Source organism: Oreochromis niloticus, linkage group LG5 (genome assembly GCF_001858045.2).
Source record: "Oreochromis niloticus isolate F11D_XX linkage group LG5, O_niloticus_UMD_NMBU, whole genome shotgun sequence".
Classification (NCBI taxonomy): Eukaryota; Metazoa; Chordata; class Actinopteri; order Cichliformes; family Cichlidae; genus Oreochromis; species Oreochromis niloticus.
Window position 1 is genome coordinate 31,358,328 of NC_031970.2, and position 15,744 is coordinate 31,374,071.

The following is a 15,744-nucleotide window of genomic DNA, read 5'->3' on the forward strand; positions in this document are numbered from 1 at the left end:
TTTTACACCAATATACATATACCAATACACGTTTATTACTATTGAAGTTATTGAATTAAGGATGGAAGAACGCAATTAACTTCCCATTAAAAAGCCATGTTGGGCTGCTATAATTTTGTATGGTGCGGTCCAATTTAACTCTGACATAGAAAGCAGTAAAACTAAAACGACTATTTTAGTTTTTTGAGTTGAACGTATCAGTTTTTAAATCTGGAAAAAGTCTCTTGGGGGTTTGGGGAGGGTTACCTTGCTGCACATGAATCCACGCTACTGTGCAACACCTGGGTCATATTCGTATTAGCGGATCGAGTGGCGCACATTGAAGGCATGTACCATCTGGGGAGGGGCATCGTCGCTGTGGTCGTGGTGGAGTCAGCTGGCTGTGTGAAAGAGAGCGTTTTCATGCCGTGCAGAAAGCAGGTCTGTTGAGATGCGCAGAGCTCCGACGCAGCGGAGGTCGCGAGGCTGCTGGTGAATTACAATTGGGATAGTGAAGCATCATGAACGGGCAGCTCTTTTCCGTGGATCTCCGCACATTTTGCCAATAAAAACAAGCAGGAATGATTTTCCTCCCCCTGCTTTCGCTCCAGAGAACCATGGAGACCTCGCAAGGCATCAGTCATGCTCTCTGGTAAGAGGGGATTCTGCTCCAAGATGTCCTTTTCCATCCTAAATGGGCGTATTAATTAATAGCTACCAGTACGGCTTTTAAAAATGATATATTTTCTCTATAAAATGAAATGCATCGGCCTAAACGCGAGTCCGCAAGACGTCCTCGCATCTGTTCACGCATTTAGCTCGTGTGAAAAGACGTTTGTCATCGTGGCGGGCTGTGACACACCTGCGATGTGTTATCGCTTCCATAATGAGTCCGGTGCGTTTCATTATCAGCCGGTGCGCCGCCGTCTGCAACGGCTATGCAGATGCGGGGATCAGCGCAGACTGGATGTGCGAACGCGTGCTTTATGTTGAGCCAAATCACATGTCCGTACGATGAATGCGAGGACCGCATCAAGTGAGAGCCTCGCGTTTGTGTACGCGTTGTGCCAGAAAACAGTGCAACGGGTCGTTTGTGTGGCACGCTCGTCAGGAGGCAGGGGGTGGCAGAACTGCAAGAACGTCTCAAATTCAATTTTTAAAGGAGTGAAAATGTGTGCCAAGCTTCCCGGGAATGCATAACTTCTCCCCTGTTGCTGCATTGTTATGAAGCAAAAAAACAGACCCGAACATCTTGTTACTGCCGTCTCCTGGGCCTTATTGCTTCTCTCCTCTCATTTATTAATACTGCTCGGTCACATGCAGCAGCGTTAAGCTCCTATTATTAACAGATCCCTGAGCGAGCCTGTCCGCCAGGATCCCTTTTGGTGGGGTGGGCTCGTAAAAATGTGTTGGTGCCTTTTACAGTGAGTCACTGTACTCCACCTTTTCGCGTTTCTGGGAAACACCTCTGTTTTTTACTAGAGGGTTTTCCTTTGAAGCCTTATGCTCATTGCTCCTATTTTATTTACAGTTGTTAGTGCAGGGAACACCAGGACATTTACAAGCAAAGGGGTTGGTGTGCTGGGAGACCATTCTCATGCTCAGTTTCCTCTTGATCACAGGGATTAGGATGAAACCAGTCATGTTAGTGTTTCTGTTCACCCGTACAGTACAAAGCACTCCCTTTGGCCTTTGTGTTTCAGTACAGTTCAGTCACATTCCATGGAAGTGGACTTTGACCCAGATAGCTTTGTCACAGTTGCATTTTTTTAATACTTACATTTTTTAACTGGTTGCATCAAGGTTACACTATTTTTTTCCTTCCTTTTAAATGATCCCCTTAAGACATGGGCTGACACAAATTTGAACATGTGGTTCTGTAGTTGGTGAATGACAAAACATGCAGGTAAAGTACAGTGTGAAAAGAAACACTGGCTGCTTGATCTGATTCTAGTCATTTCACTACTTCTTACTAGCACAAAGACATAGAGTTGCAATGAGAAACATTTAGCTTCATCTAAAGTATCTTGTTGCTAGAACCAGGGAATAAAGTCTGATCAAGCGACTGTAGTACTACAGATGGGGGAGCATATTCACCTACTTTTCTTCAAAACACAAAACAATCAGATCAAGGTCCTTTTGTGTGTAAATATTGAATGTAATGGCGTGGCTGCTGTGGCTGCACTTCATAAGTCTGAGCGAAACAAAAGCACTGAACTCTTTCCAGAATCAGCAAAGTGGATTACAGCAAGCCACAGAGCATAAAAACAGCTTTGGACATACAGAAATCCCTCCAGGTGTTACAGAGCAAAGGAAAAATGTATAGCAATAATCCCCTCGGACATTAGAGTCACATTCCTTTCTTTATTACTCCACCCTCCTCTCCTCCAACCTCAGCTTAGCGGAATCCAGGTGGATAGCAGTCACTGGGCTTTGCTTTGTTTTGCCTGTGGTAGTTGTGTCAAATGTAGAAAGGTGAGCATCAAGGCCCGGGGAGGGAGAGAGGACGAGCTATACGATTGGTCAGCCTTGGCTAAGCTGCCCTGCCTTGTGCTGATAAGTGCATTATAAATCAGTATTTCATGGATATAGAGAGCAAAACGAAGAGATCACATTGGTGCGCGGGGTTGGTTGGAGGGTCACCTGACCCCTGCATAAGCCCTCCATCCACAGTTGTAGGGGTTGCCCAGGTGGAGGCAGCTCTGAATCAGCCGTATGTCTGACCTTGTCCAATCTCTTGTTCGTTGAATCATAAATTACATCTTCCTCCTTCTTACATTTCTACTCCCATCCTCACCAGCAAATCTCACCAATGGCTCTACAGTGTCCTTGGGGTCTGATAGTCAATGTTTGGGAGTTGCATTACTGTTCTCCTATAGATTAGATCAGTATGGCTTTAGACATGGAGAAATGCTGTCCTGGTACACCAGTGAAAGCAGTGAGGTACTACTTTGTAACAACTGACACAGACAGTGGTGCAAACTGTAGTTTTTAACTGTCTGCTGCCTATTAACTTCTCAGGAACCAGCGTGGGATCCTCATGCTAGCCTAACAGGAGCTGTGTAGTCGTAACCCTCCTCTGGTTCACATGTGTAAGTTGACAACAGCAGCAGCTGTGTCAACACCAGCGGTCAACATGAGGGCCGCTGGCCTCACCTGCCCATAGCTAGCTGGAGGTGAGGTTTCAGCTGCTCCTTTATACCACAGCTGCCTGTTGAAAGAGACCAATAAACCTGCTGTGCAGCATATGGTGGTGCTGCAAAAGCTCCTGCCGCACCGTATTAAGACATGCAGTTTTAAGTCTTGAATATGTGTATTATAAATTCTCAATAATAGTGTTTCCTGTTCCCAGGACTCTTGGGCCACATGAAAGCTGACAGTAGAGAGAGAGTGAATCTGTTTAAGAGCCAAGAGCCATCGTGTTTATCAAGGGAGACGACGCATAAAACTGTTGCCTGTAGGAATGTAGCTTTGCTGTGAATATTTCAAGCTAATATGCATCACTTCTAAGCTGAAGAGAGAGCATTATAGCTCCTTGTGTGGACACAGGAGGATCAGAGCTACGGTACGGGCTTCAGTGTTTAGCCCGTCTAGAATATTAAACTCCTCCTCGATTTGCATTTGAGTGATACGAGCTGCACTGGGGCAGCTCGCTCTCATTGCACGGCTCATGTTTTAATCTACACGGCTCCTTCAGTGCTATCTGTACCACCATCCACAGCCCGTACGCATGCTCGGCCAGCACGTGTTTGAAGCTGTGGTGTTTAAAATCTATATCTCCTCAGATTCTGTGAGGGCGGCTGTGGTTCAGGAGGTCGTTGTCGTCTGTTAATCAGAAGATCTGTGGTTCAAGTCTGAGCTACTCCAGTCTGCGTGTTAAAGTGTCTTTGGGCAAGATGCTGTACTCCTTTGTGGGTGATAGAAAGTCATCAGAAGTATGTCATGTAGTGAAAAGAGTTCATGTAGTAGTGCATTTACCATCTCACTCATGCTTTCCTCTTAAGTGTGTTGCAGTCTTGTATTGTCACACCTGTGCCTCTGCACAGCAGGTGCTTACAAAGCTGGCACTTAACTTGAAGTAGCGATGCAGCTGATCCCCTCAGGTGTGTTATCTGTTAAGTGTGGCCATGGTGGATCTGTTGCAACTGGTCTTCACCTTTCCTCTAGCTGCTATTGCACAGTGATTACTGCTATGGTGTTTTAACCATAGCCCCATTGTGGTGTCTTTCCATTCTCTTTCTATAGTTATAAACCCTTTTATAATAAGATGCACTGTACGTTCAACTACTGCTGAACAGCAGGAAAATTTAATGGAAAGCAGTAAAATGCTAGTCATACACATGAGGCCCATAGCGACATGAGGCCCATAGCGACAGGAGGCGTAATCGCGTTAGAGTAGTCTGGATGTCTTTGTTGAGGAATTGCTGCAATGCTATGACTTATAGCTGTGACTTTGCCTTTAGATTCTGATGGTATATATTGCCCTAAAGGGGGGTATGAAGAGCAGGATGTAATGCTTTGGAGTTCCTTGCTCAGTGTGCATCAGTAGAATGAATCAAGGGAGACACAGTGGTGCTATTAGAAACTTCTTTCTGAGATGTGATGGTGCCAAGTTCAAACCTTCCGCTTAGCTCAGCGATTCAAAACTGCATCTATGTGTGGATGTGATGGTGGCCTCCACCTCTCACTCAAGACTGCAGGTTTGAAAAGCAGTAGTAATTTGGATTGGTGGATGGAAAATAAATCAAATGTAAAATGGGCTTGAAACTTGCTTTTCTTTTCTTTTTTTCTTTTGAATACTTCACAAATGGATAACTACTTTTAAATTTCATGTCATTTAGGTGGGTAAGGGATGGTGAATAAAGGTCTTTAAAAGGTATTTGTTAGCCATGTCTGCTAACCCTCCCATAATAGGCCGCTTTTACCCAGAAGACAAGTCTAAATAACTGGAGGTTGATAGCAGAAATTCCTTCTACACCTGAAGGTCAGGGTGGCTATCAGGTGGGTTTCACCCTAATGTAATAAGCTGGAATGTACAGTTATTTCTATTATTTCAAAGTAAAGCAAATGTACTAGTTGGCTTGTGGCTTTCTGTGGACGAAACTAATGGTACAGTTACAAAATACAAGCACAAAACACAGAAAGGGGCCATTGCAGAATGATTTTAATTTTCATTCAAAGACATTACTCTGAAGAAACAACCCGACATTAACAATTACAAATAACAGAGAAAATTATCCATTTGTGAAGTAATTACACAAAAAAATGATATTGAAATTTTCAAACCCATTTTCATTACGGTCACTTTGATTGAGGTCTTCAATTTGTCATCATAATGCGCTGCCAAAACACGTGTCTACCATATTTCAGCTACTATTCAACTGCATAACAGAAACAGAACGGATTATTTCACACACTATTTTATGATTTGGTGTCACCAATTTATGCGGCACTGAATTCCTTCTTCAGTACATAAATTAAATGCAGCTTGCTAAGGTATTAAACTTTATCTAAGTAAGAGGAAGAATGTGTTATTTCTTGCTAGGATGCTCATTGTAAGACTATAAAAATGAAGTGTGAGATGTATTGTTATAGTAGCAAAAATGAACCAGTGATATTTGCACTGAGGTTTTAGTTTTTTATGATGACAGAGTGGGCACATTTAGTTTTGTTTAACAAAAACAAAAGGGGGGGATTGCACTGAATTTCCTTGGAAATGTTTTGGTTGCTAGACAAAGCCATTCTTAGGGGCATGGCAGCCTTTTGGCTCCAGCTGCCCAGCGACAGTCCAGATGAATACCAAATGTCTCAGTCTCCTCTCGACTGCTTCTCTCTGTGGGTTTACTGTTCGGCTGTTCAACAAAGAACAGACATGACACTGCCTTGTACACTCCCAGGTGAAAATCCCACTCGGTGTATTAGATTAACTGAAAATTTAATCATCATGATTTTGTGTAACAGGATTCATGTGATGAGCTTTTGTCTGCCACTTGCTTGTGTGAAAGGCTCCTGTTTGTCTGTCAATGGGAGGTCAAGCATGCCGGGGGTTTTCGCATGCACGGGAGCAAACAGCACTTACTGGTTCACTTCCAGAACAGGAGCCAACGCAAACTCTGGAAGTATTTCAAGTATGTCTTCACAGAAAGTGAGTGTTGTGTTGTTTGAGGCAGGAAAACAGAACTCTAATGTTTCTGGCCTGAAAAACCCCCAAAAAGCTGAGCAGAGCTCTGAGACAGCTGCTCAGACTAACTGATAGATAAATGTTTCCTTTTGAAAGATGGGACACTGGCAGAAGCAATCTTTGGAAATGGTAATTCTGATCCAGCCCTTGAGGCCTTCCATCTAGATTTGTGGGCTGAATGGAGCCGTTTTATGATTTACTCGACTGGCAAGAAGACAGCAGGATGCTTATTTACGGCAGCGATTTGTGAGCAACGCCGAGCGAGAGGCTTTTGGCAGAAAACGCGATCGCTATTTTTGGATGTCAAGTCTCTACTGGGCATTACGGAAGAGGCTTTGTTTGTAATGAACCTCCATTATGTAGAAGAGAGTATATGAACCGTGGCTCACCTGCAACAGTTTAGTAAAAACAGTACATGTCTTAGTTTTCCCCCCCCGATTATCTGTTGTTCCTTCTCAACAGATAAATAGATGATTATATGTAGAGGTTTTAAAATGATGTGAGTTTTGTGTGAACCTTGATATTTATGACAGTCGCTTGGAGGAAATGCCACTGATTGCATTCTTCGCCGCCTTTGTTACTTATTCCAACACTTTGCTTCTGGCTCTGTTACTCTTGCTTTTTTTTTGTAATGGTAGCTTTGAGCTTGTGAGGCACGAAACACACAGGGATTAGATTTCTCCCTCTGTATCTGTCCATACATTATTAATGCTACTTATCTCGTCTCATTTTCCTTCCCTTTGCAAATTAATTGGCTACTAATTGCATCCAAGGGCTAATTTTGGAGTATTTAGAGTATTACTCACTCTCAGAATGCCTAATCTGCAAGTAATGTTTGGACTCTAGATGAACTCTCAAAATGTTCTCTAGAACTCATTAAATCCTACATTTATAATCTTGCGTACTGTCATAACGGGGTTTATTGTGGTTTCATCTAAATTGTTGCTATCACCTGGTGTCGTTTTTTCTGATCTAAGACATTTTTTTTCTTTTATCTTTCTGAGTCAAATATTCTCCCACAAGTCTGTCGTTACAGAAACTAACCTGTATTTAGTGATTCAGTTTTTAAATACCTGAGCAGAGGGACAGCAGCGCCCCCTGACGGACCCTTGTGTCATCTGATCAAATGCTTTTTAAAAAAAAAGTTTTTTTAAAAAATAATATATATTATTTGAAACACACACATCAGCCACAACCTCATTAATATTGTGTAGGTTACCAGCCCTGAATTGATGGTGCACTCCTGGCAGGTTGTACTGCATGAGTGCATGTCAAGATATAACAAAACAATCAATGCTATTTACTTCACCTGTTAAGGGTTTCAGTGCTGTGGCTACTACTTTCAGTGCTCAGTTACAGTTACTTCATGTTACTTGAACAGAAAAATTAGTTTCAGTGGTTGGATGTAATGCTTGGGGTGGCTGTAGCTCAGGGGGTAGAGCAGGTCAGTCTACTGATTGGAAGGTTGGTGGTTTGATCCCTGGCTACCCCAGTCTGCATGCCAAATATCCTTGGGCAAGATACTAACCCCAAGTTGCTCTCTGATGCATCCACTGGAGTATGAATGTTAGTTAAAAAGCATAGAAAACAGTGCTTGTGTGAATCGGTGAATGTGGCATGTTGTATAAATGCTCCAGGAGAGTAGAAAAGCGCTATATAAGAATCAGCCCATTTGATTTACTTGACTTCTCACATAAGTCCAGTGTACTGGCTCACATTTGGGTATATTTCAAACAAGTTTTTGGCAGATATCTTGTCTTGTACCTCCAGATAACAGAAAGCTGGCTAATGATACATTTTAAACCTTCATCTCTCTTTCTCAGGTGAGGGTGTGGCTGACAGCGTGAATTGTAAAGTCCCCAGAATTACATCACATGGAGGTCAAAGGACATCTGATCACATCCATGGGTTTGGGGGCTCCTGGTGAGTAATGATGACTTCTCACAGTGTAAGGATTCACACTTCCGTCTGTGGACAAGTCTGAAAAGGCTTGAGGAACCATCAGCTTGCTTGTTTTCCTGACAGTTTTTTCTCTAGGGAACTGCCAGCTGAAAAAACATCTGTGTTTGTGAAGACCTTTTGTTCACATACTGCCACTACAACTGCCAGATAATCTTATCTTAGCACTCTGAGAACAGACGCCTTCAAAAACACGACACTGTGATACAGTATAAACATAACCCACAAGATTGCGTTTTTAATGAAATCACTGCCAGTTTGAGTCCACATCTGAATTTCACCGTGTGTAAAAGTGACTTTCATGCGTTGTGCCTCCTAGATGTTCAAGGCTGCCAGGATGGCAAGCTGCAGGCTGAGAGGATCGCAACTCTGCAAGAGAGGAAGCAGGCCTTGGAGGCTCTCCTCAACGCCAGAGTGGGAGAGCTCAAACAAGTCTGTTTGCAGGAAGCTGTGAGTCGATCTCGCTTCATCTTTGAAACGTAGCTCGGCTTAGATTCTCTCTCCGTACACCTCAAGCGATGAGAGGATAGCTGCAGTGTGGTTTAACAGCAAATTTAAGTCTTCTGTAAAAATTAGAATAAACGTGAACGTCTGAGCTCAGATGCAGCTAACAACTTTTTGGAAATGGGATATTTCTCACAGACAAAATCTTTGCTTGATTGCTTCTGAGTGCCTGTCAGTGCATGTTAATGAATCCGCAGCTGCCTCAGCTTTTCTTTAACAGCTGTTCAACACATCCCTGTTTTCAGCTGGATGGTGACTCATTCTATCTGTGTGTGCCTATTTATGGATTCAGAAGTTGTCTGCTCTGTTGTCAGTGTAGCTTACTTAGACGTCTGAAGCACTTCTCATCTGCAGAGTTATGGTTCTGCTTTAGAGGTAAATGCTAAACGCAGCCAGATTATTGCTGGCATATCTCGGGCCATAACTAGACCATTTAAGGAATTTTTTTTGTTTTTAAAGAGACTTAAAGTAATCCGTTAAATGGTTATCACTTTATGAAACAGTTTCCACCTCAGTTGCCAGTGAGAAGGATTTTAGTAACTGGGGGCTAATCGATGTCCTCTACAGGAGCTGACTGGGAAATTGCCACGTGCTTTCCCATTGGAGACAGGAGAGAAACCCCCACTGGTGCAGCGGAGAGCTGGCCTATCGCCCATAGCCAAGGCAGAGGTAAGTCAACACCTTGAATATCAATTGTGTTTACGCAGTAGCTGTACCATTTTTTGTGTGTGTGTGTGTGTGTGTGTGTGTGTGTGTGTGTGTGTGTGTGTGTGTGTGTGTGTACTCAGTCTAACATGGGTGACTTTCCCTGGCTGCAGGATGAGGCTGCTCAAAGAAAGCAGATGAAAGCCATCTTCACGGGTGCTCTGTACAGACACTCGGAATCAGACCGAAACGTTCCAAATAGCAAAAGAACGGTCCATCGGGGCTGTCACACAGGTACAATACCATGGCAACTAATCCCACACCTGCGCACTTAAAAAACACAAACAAAAAAACCCCAAAAGCTACACAATAATAATAAAAGCATGATGCTGAAAACATCTTCTTTGCACTTTTGCATTTTTGTTTACCTAAGCCACCAGGTGTCATGCTGCTTTGTCTATGACCTATATCCTTTGTGTTTCAGAGGACACTGTCATGTCAGAGAGTACCAGCTCCATGTCAGATTCAACATCCCATGACAATGGTGAGTCAACGGTCTCCGTGTGTATCCACATTCACCAAAGAAATAACTGAACCTCTGACCCAACATCATTCTTAAAACATGAGAATATGCAGTGTTATTAATGCTCTGCACCACAAATTGCACACGTTTTTCACTTTTAAGGCTTTTATTGAAAGTTGACTACATCAAAAGATGATTTGTTGTTCTTCCTCCTACAGAGTCTTCACCGAGCGTGGCTGCTGACCAGCGATCTCTGTCTCAGCCACGACTTACTGCAGGCAGCCCTGACCACAGAATCAGCAGGAAGCTATCCCCGGTGGAGATTTATTACGAGATGAGGACACGGCGCAACTCTGTCACAAGCTCTGTTAGGTGTGTATCTTAAGGTGACCCTGTGCAGCCTGCCTGCTCTGTTACATTCACAGCATAAGTACACAAAAGTAAATCATCAGGATTGTGTGGGTTACAAATGCTAAATGCATCTTGTGATTCTTCCTTTTTTGTTTTCTTCCACAGCCCAACTCACTCTTTACCTAGAAGTGCTTCTAACGTTGAAGGCAGAAGTGTTCCAGCAACTCCTATGTTGGCCCGAACTGCTCCCATCAGCGTTCACGTCAGGTAATCTGTGATGCTGGGCTGCTTCTGTCTGATGCTGCACCGCTCCCTCCTGCTGTGATAACTGTATGGTTGGAAATGGCTTAATGACTTAGCTGAATGAAGACACAGACTTCAGGTTGTAACAGCGATTAGTGTCAAATTCAGCCACCAGCAAAGGTTTTTAATTCTTTGGACTTTAGGCATAAAAATTGTTCCTTTTTTAAAAAGTAACTTTTCTGTGAAATGCAGTTACACGGTTTAGCTTAAAGCTGCTGTCACTCACTCTGCTGTGTCTAAAGTTCTTTAGTTTCCTCTCCGATTATTATGTGCTGCTGCTGTGCTCATTTGCTTTGCTCATTTCTTAGGTCAGATGCATCGGGTGGAAATGGGCTGAAACAGTGGTCTGGCAGCCTGGATGTGCCATATATGATTCCGCTGGCTCAAGAAGGCTCTTCCTCTGACCGCCGCAGCTGTCCGTACAGCTCCCGAGCCAGACGCAGCAACAGCTCTGAGGCCCTGCTGGACAGATCGAGCCTTCCGGACGACCCAGCCCCTAGAAACGGCATGCCGCAGAGGGGAGGGCCCTACAAGAGTTCGGAGACGCTGACAGATGGAAAACTGCGGCATATTCACTTGAGCAGCCCCGAGGGGCATGTGGACAGCTCTGTTGAGCAAGTCAAAATGCGTCTGTCTATGGGTGGCAGGGGAGCAAGCGGTGGCTACAATGAACTTTTGATGGACTATATCTGGGGAAAACAGCAGAGGATGCAAGTGCAGCACCATCTGTACCAGTCCACAGGAAGGATCTGGCAAGACATGTCCTCCCCTCGCTCATCCACTGCAGCAGTGCCTCCCCATGCCAACGGATTTTCCCATTCCCAGGTGCACCTTCCCAGTGCTGCACCTCCCTACAGTCCCATGGTCCTTAGAGGATCCCAAGCTGAACTACGCAGGGTCAAGGTCACCAGAACCAAATCTTGTGGACCTTTTATTCCTTTGCAGCAACATCCCCAAGATGCAATTCTACTATCAGCGTACGAGTCCCCCCTTCCTGTTTCTGGAACCACCACATCGTCCATTCCCAACCTGCACCCTTACCAGACTGATTTGTCTGGTCCCTCCTTCACCCGCAGACCCCCACAGTTTTCTCTTCCTACTCCAGAAGACTCAACAAGAAGCCTGCATAAAGCCCTGGCTCTGGAGGGCCTTAGAGACTGGTACCTGAGGAATGCTCTTGGCTATCCTACTGCTGCCCCAAAGGGCCACGAGGCAGGGATCTCTCGTCTTTCACACCCACACCCACTGGTGCACCAGGCCCAGTCTGTTCAAGGTGAACCAGCCAACCCCCAAAGGCCTCAGATACCCCAGTCAGCCAGCTTCCATGGTCACCCTCTCCATGGAAGGTCAGTATTTTTAAATGTGATTGACTAGCTGATGTTTCAAGTTAGATTTCATACACACTGCAGAAACACAAGCCTAATAAAAGTCAATTTTTCTGTTGGTTTACATTAACACCAGAAAAATGTACCATTATTATTACTGCTGCCTTGTTATATATATACATATATATATAAGTGAGGCTGAAGTATCCCAAAGCACTGGTCAGTCAAGATTATCCATTGCTTCAAAAGGCTCACAGCTAACACACAGATTGCTGCTGACTGCAGGTGTTATTGATCAAAACGTTTTTTGCATGATACTCAGAGAAACTCGCACTTTTCCTAAAGACACAGTTGTTTTCATGCTTTCAGTGGATTTTAAGGTTATGTACAGCATGGATGCATTACTGAAATCTGTGTGTTACAGATGATTTGTCTGTCTTCTTAGATGTTGGCAGCAATGCTTCCAACAGATGCTGGCGCCGTTACACTCACTCTGCCCCCCAGCCAATCCATCTATCATCCTCTTTTACAATTGAGACTGTGTTATTTTCTTTTTATTATTTATTTTTTGGGGCTTGGTCAGCATTATCGCCTGCTGCTGGCAGCCTCATGCCAACACTCTTTGTCGTTCCTGATTGCTTCCAAGGATGGGCCTCTCCAAGCTCTGTTATAGTCTTGCCATGAGTCACACTTTTTTTCCCTTTTTTTTGTGGGCCCTAAGAAAATTAATTTCTTAGTGGTTTTACTGCATGCTTCTTGTGGTGTTTATTTGTTTCCTCTCTTATTTTTTATTTTTTTGGGGGGGGAGTGCAATATTGACTTGTTTTACCTCCCCCCACAGGTCGATGGAGTTCTCTCTCTATCAGGAGACATCTGATCCACAGATGCAAGAGGTGACTCCAAAGGAGCCCAGTGCTGACCCAGGCACCTTGGTCTGAAGCAGCAGCAGACACTCATGCACACATCAATGCACTACATACGCAAAAACAGTGTAGCTTCACATGGACTCCTATATACTACTCCAAAAATTAAGGGAACACTTAAATCACATGCTGTATCTCGATGAGTTAAATATTCAAACTGAAAGTCTTTATGACACACACACTGTGTAATTTGTTGAGAACAAAATAATGGAACAGCCTTCTGAAGGCTGGATTCAAAATGACAACAAAAATCAATGTTATAAATTGATCAAGTGTTCCCTTTATTTCTTTTGAGCAGTTTAATTCCACACACAAGTTGATTATAATGTGACCTCAGCAGCATCGAAAAACATGACAACCTCAGCAGAAAGAGACTGAAGTAAATGACAAACTGTAGCTGTACAGCTGGAAAACGCCTGGGCAAGCTCCCTGTGTTATACCTGATTTTTGCCAATTTCAATGTCAACCCCAGTGTTTTGTGGCTGTACACGGGTGCTGACTTGCAGAGCATCTAATACCAATATGATCATACTCTACTTCACATATAAATATTTCTGGTCCAACGCGAGCAGTAAGATCCTTTCCATTAATCCTGAAAAGTCTGCCGAGATATACTTTTTTACTGAATATATACAGCTGTAAAGTACTATTTTGTATCTTCTGAGATATAAAGAACTGTTATATTAAAGAGGTAATTTATTGCTCATTAACCGTGTTATATTCAAAGATGTTACGAGCTCACATCATTTGAGACGTATTACATGCCAGTGACCGTGTGTTTGTAAATTATATAAACCGCAGAAACATGCTTCAGTCCTCATCTGCCATTAACGTCACAGCCATTTGTATTTTTCATATTTGATAAAAATGAAATGGGCCATGAACTGTAGCGTTATGGTGTAGCAGACAGGAGTGCCTAAATGTTTAATATCAAAACTAAACCTTGGTTAGAAAACTTTAAAGTTGCTAGTTTTAAGACTGTGTGAGATTTAGTTTTTAAAAATCAGACTAAAGTGTATCACAATGTGACTCAGTTAGGGTATTTGGAATGATGTCATATGTATTTTGGTGTTTTGGGGGTTTCAGCTCAGTGCTTTTTGATAAATGTAGCCTTCTGTGTGCTGACCTTAGATCAGTTTTAGGACAAACCTTAGGGCTGTAGTGAGACCTTCTGTATGGCAGTAGCACTTGACTGTGTGACAAGAAATGACTCGTATCAAATGAGTTTTTTTTCTGCATTCACTTGCGGAGGATTTGATTGTCATACAGAGCACTTTATGAACATCTTAAGCCTTAACCCCTATGAAATTGTCACAGAGATAGATAACAGTCAGTAAGAAGGTTTTTCTTTTTCTTTTGGGTCTTCAAACATCTGCTGAAGGTCTGGATGGTGGTCTGTACATAGTGTGGATTGTACTGATGAGTCTCAAGCTAATGTTCTATTCCCATACTAACAATGTAATTTTCCAAACTAACCACATAATAAGTATAATCAAAATAAGATGCCCTACTCCTTCAACCCCACTTCCCCCAAGTGAGAACTATTTAATTGGTTATAAAAATTGAGGGTGACCATGTGACCAGAATAGAGCCGCTGCAGTACTGAATGGTGGTGTGAGCAGGTCTCATACCAGTAAATGTCTTTGTGAGAATACACGCTGTTTGTATTTGTAAAGAATCTGTTTGACATGTTTGCTTTTTATAAAGAGTTTTTTTTAACATTGTGTCATGTATCACTGTATATCAGTAGCATTATTACATGGTTTTCACAATCAGCCTGGGTAGCATTTTGCAATGTACACTACAGAAACCAGAAGAAGTAAACTGAAAATATTTGTATTGTTGTAACAACATAGCATGTTTCTTTCATGGTTTTAATATGATTTTGCCTTTTTTTCTGTATTTGATCTTCAGACTCATCTGAATGCAGTTTTCTTTTGTGTGTGCTTGTGATACGTTTTTGCTCAGTTACAAACTGTAGCACACTGTGGAACATGAACCTCGTGTCTACGCCTGTCTGATGTGTTCACATCCTCTGTTTCCTGCTTCATAGAGCTCCTTCCAGCTTGTTAAAGACTGAAATCAAAGACCAAACTGCTGTGCACTGGGGGTCATAAAGGTATTTTTCATATAATGTACTCTAAGTTCAAAAGAAATAATATAAATTTAGCTCTAAAGCAAATGTATTCAAACTATATTATATTTATGAACCTATAACGTTTTGTAGCCATCTACTGTAGCCCTTTCTCATCAGTGCAGGAATTAGTAATGTATGTTTAAAATTTCATTAAGCCGTGTGATATGTTTAATATTTGGTTATACTTTATATTTTCTTTATTTCTTAAAAAAGAAAAGATATTTAAGTGCAGCTGTTTTCTCTTTTCTTCTCTCTTTATAACCAGGCCTATGAAGTTAGGCTAAACAAGGCCTGCTCTGTTCTGTATGTATGAGATCTAAATAAAGTGTCATGTTGAAATCAAAATTCAAATGTGCCAGATGCTTTTGTACTATATGCAGCAAAGTTGTGCTGAAAATGACCTGTGGTTGTACTCTGTGCTAAACCTACCTCTTCTAAACTATTAATCAGAGTTTATAATGAAGAGGTAGGTGGATTTATCAAAATGGTATAACCTCATCACCAGTGCTGTTCTTGGTAATTGATCTGTGCTAGTGTGATAGGATTTTCTATTCTCAAAGTCCACTGAAATGTCTTAAATTATCTTTTTGGAAATGGAAAAAACATACACACATTCACTGTGAAAAATGAAAACTGACCCAAAATGCTTTGGAGGCACATTTACATTTAATGTCTCAAAAAAAAAAGTTTAAAATAAAGCTGAAAAGAATATTTTGTTGTTTTAATGAAGTATTGTGGAAAGTAAAAATCACACTGATTTCATGGCGCACTGCTCTCCCCTACAAAAGCTGCCTTTTATAGGTTAAAGTATCTGCAATACTGGTCCTTTTTTTTTCTTGCACAGCACAATTGTAATATATATATTTTTTAAATTTCCTGTTGCTCCACTGCAATGATTGTAATCATCAGTTACT

The 15,744-nt window shown here is 42.3% G+C and overlaps 1 protein-coding gene across 2 annotated transcripts; it reads left to right on the plus strand.

Annotated features, from left to right (window-relative positions):
- The first annotated feature begins 106 nt into the window (after positions 1 to 106).
- On the plus strand, positions 107 to 14,993 carry ccdc120b (coiled-coil domain containing 120b). 2 transcript variants are annotated; one of them, XM_005450175.4, is made up of 10 exons: positions 107 to 631; positions 7,984 to 8,083; positions 8,439 to 8,569; positions 9,191 to 9,292; positions 9,442 to 9,562; positions 9,753 to 9,812; positions 10,010 to 10,163; positions 10,308 to 10,409; positions 10,754 to 11,791; positions 12,216 to 12,593. In XM_005450175.4, the coding sequence occupies exons 2-10, from the start codon at positions 8,035 to 8,037 to the stop codon at positions 12,304 to 12,306; spliced, it is 1,848 nt and encodes a 615-aa protein (XP_005450232.1). In that variant the 5' UTR covers positions 107 to 631; positions 7,984 to 8,034; the 3' UTR covers positions 12,307 to 12,593. The 2 variants fall into 2 exon arrangements, with proteins under 2 accessions (XP_005450232.1, XP_003442781.1); XM_003442733.5 differs by lacking the exon at positions 12,216 to 12,593 and adding an exon at positions 12,612 to 14,993 and having other exon boundaries at positions 109 to 631.
- Positions 14,994 to 15,744: the final 751 nt, after the last annotated feature.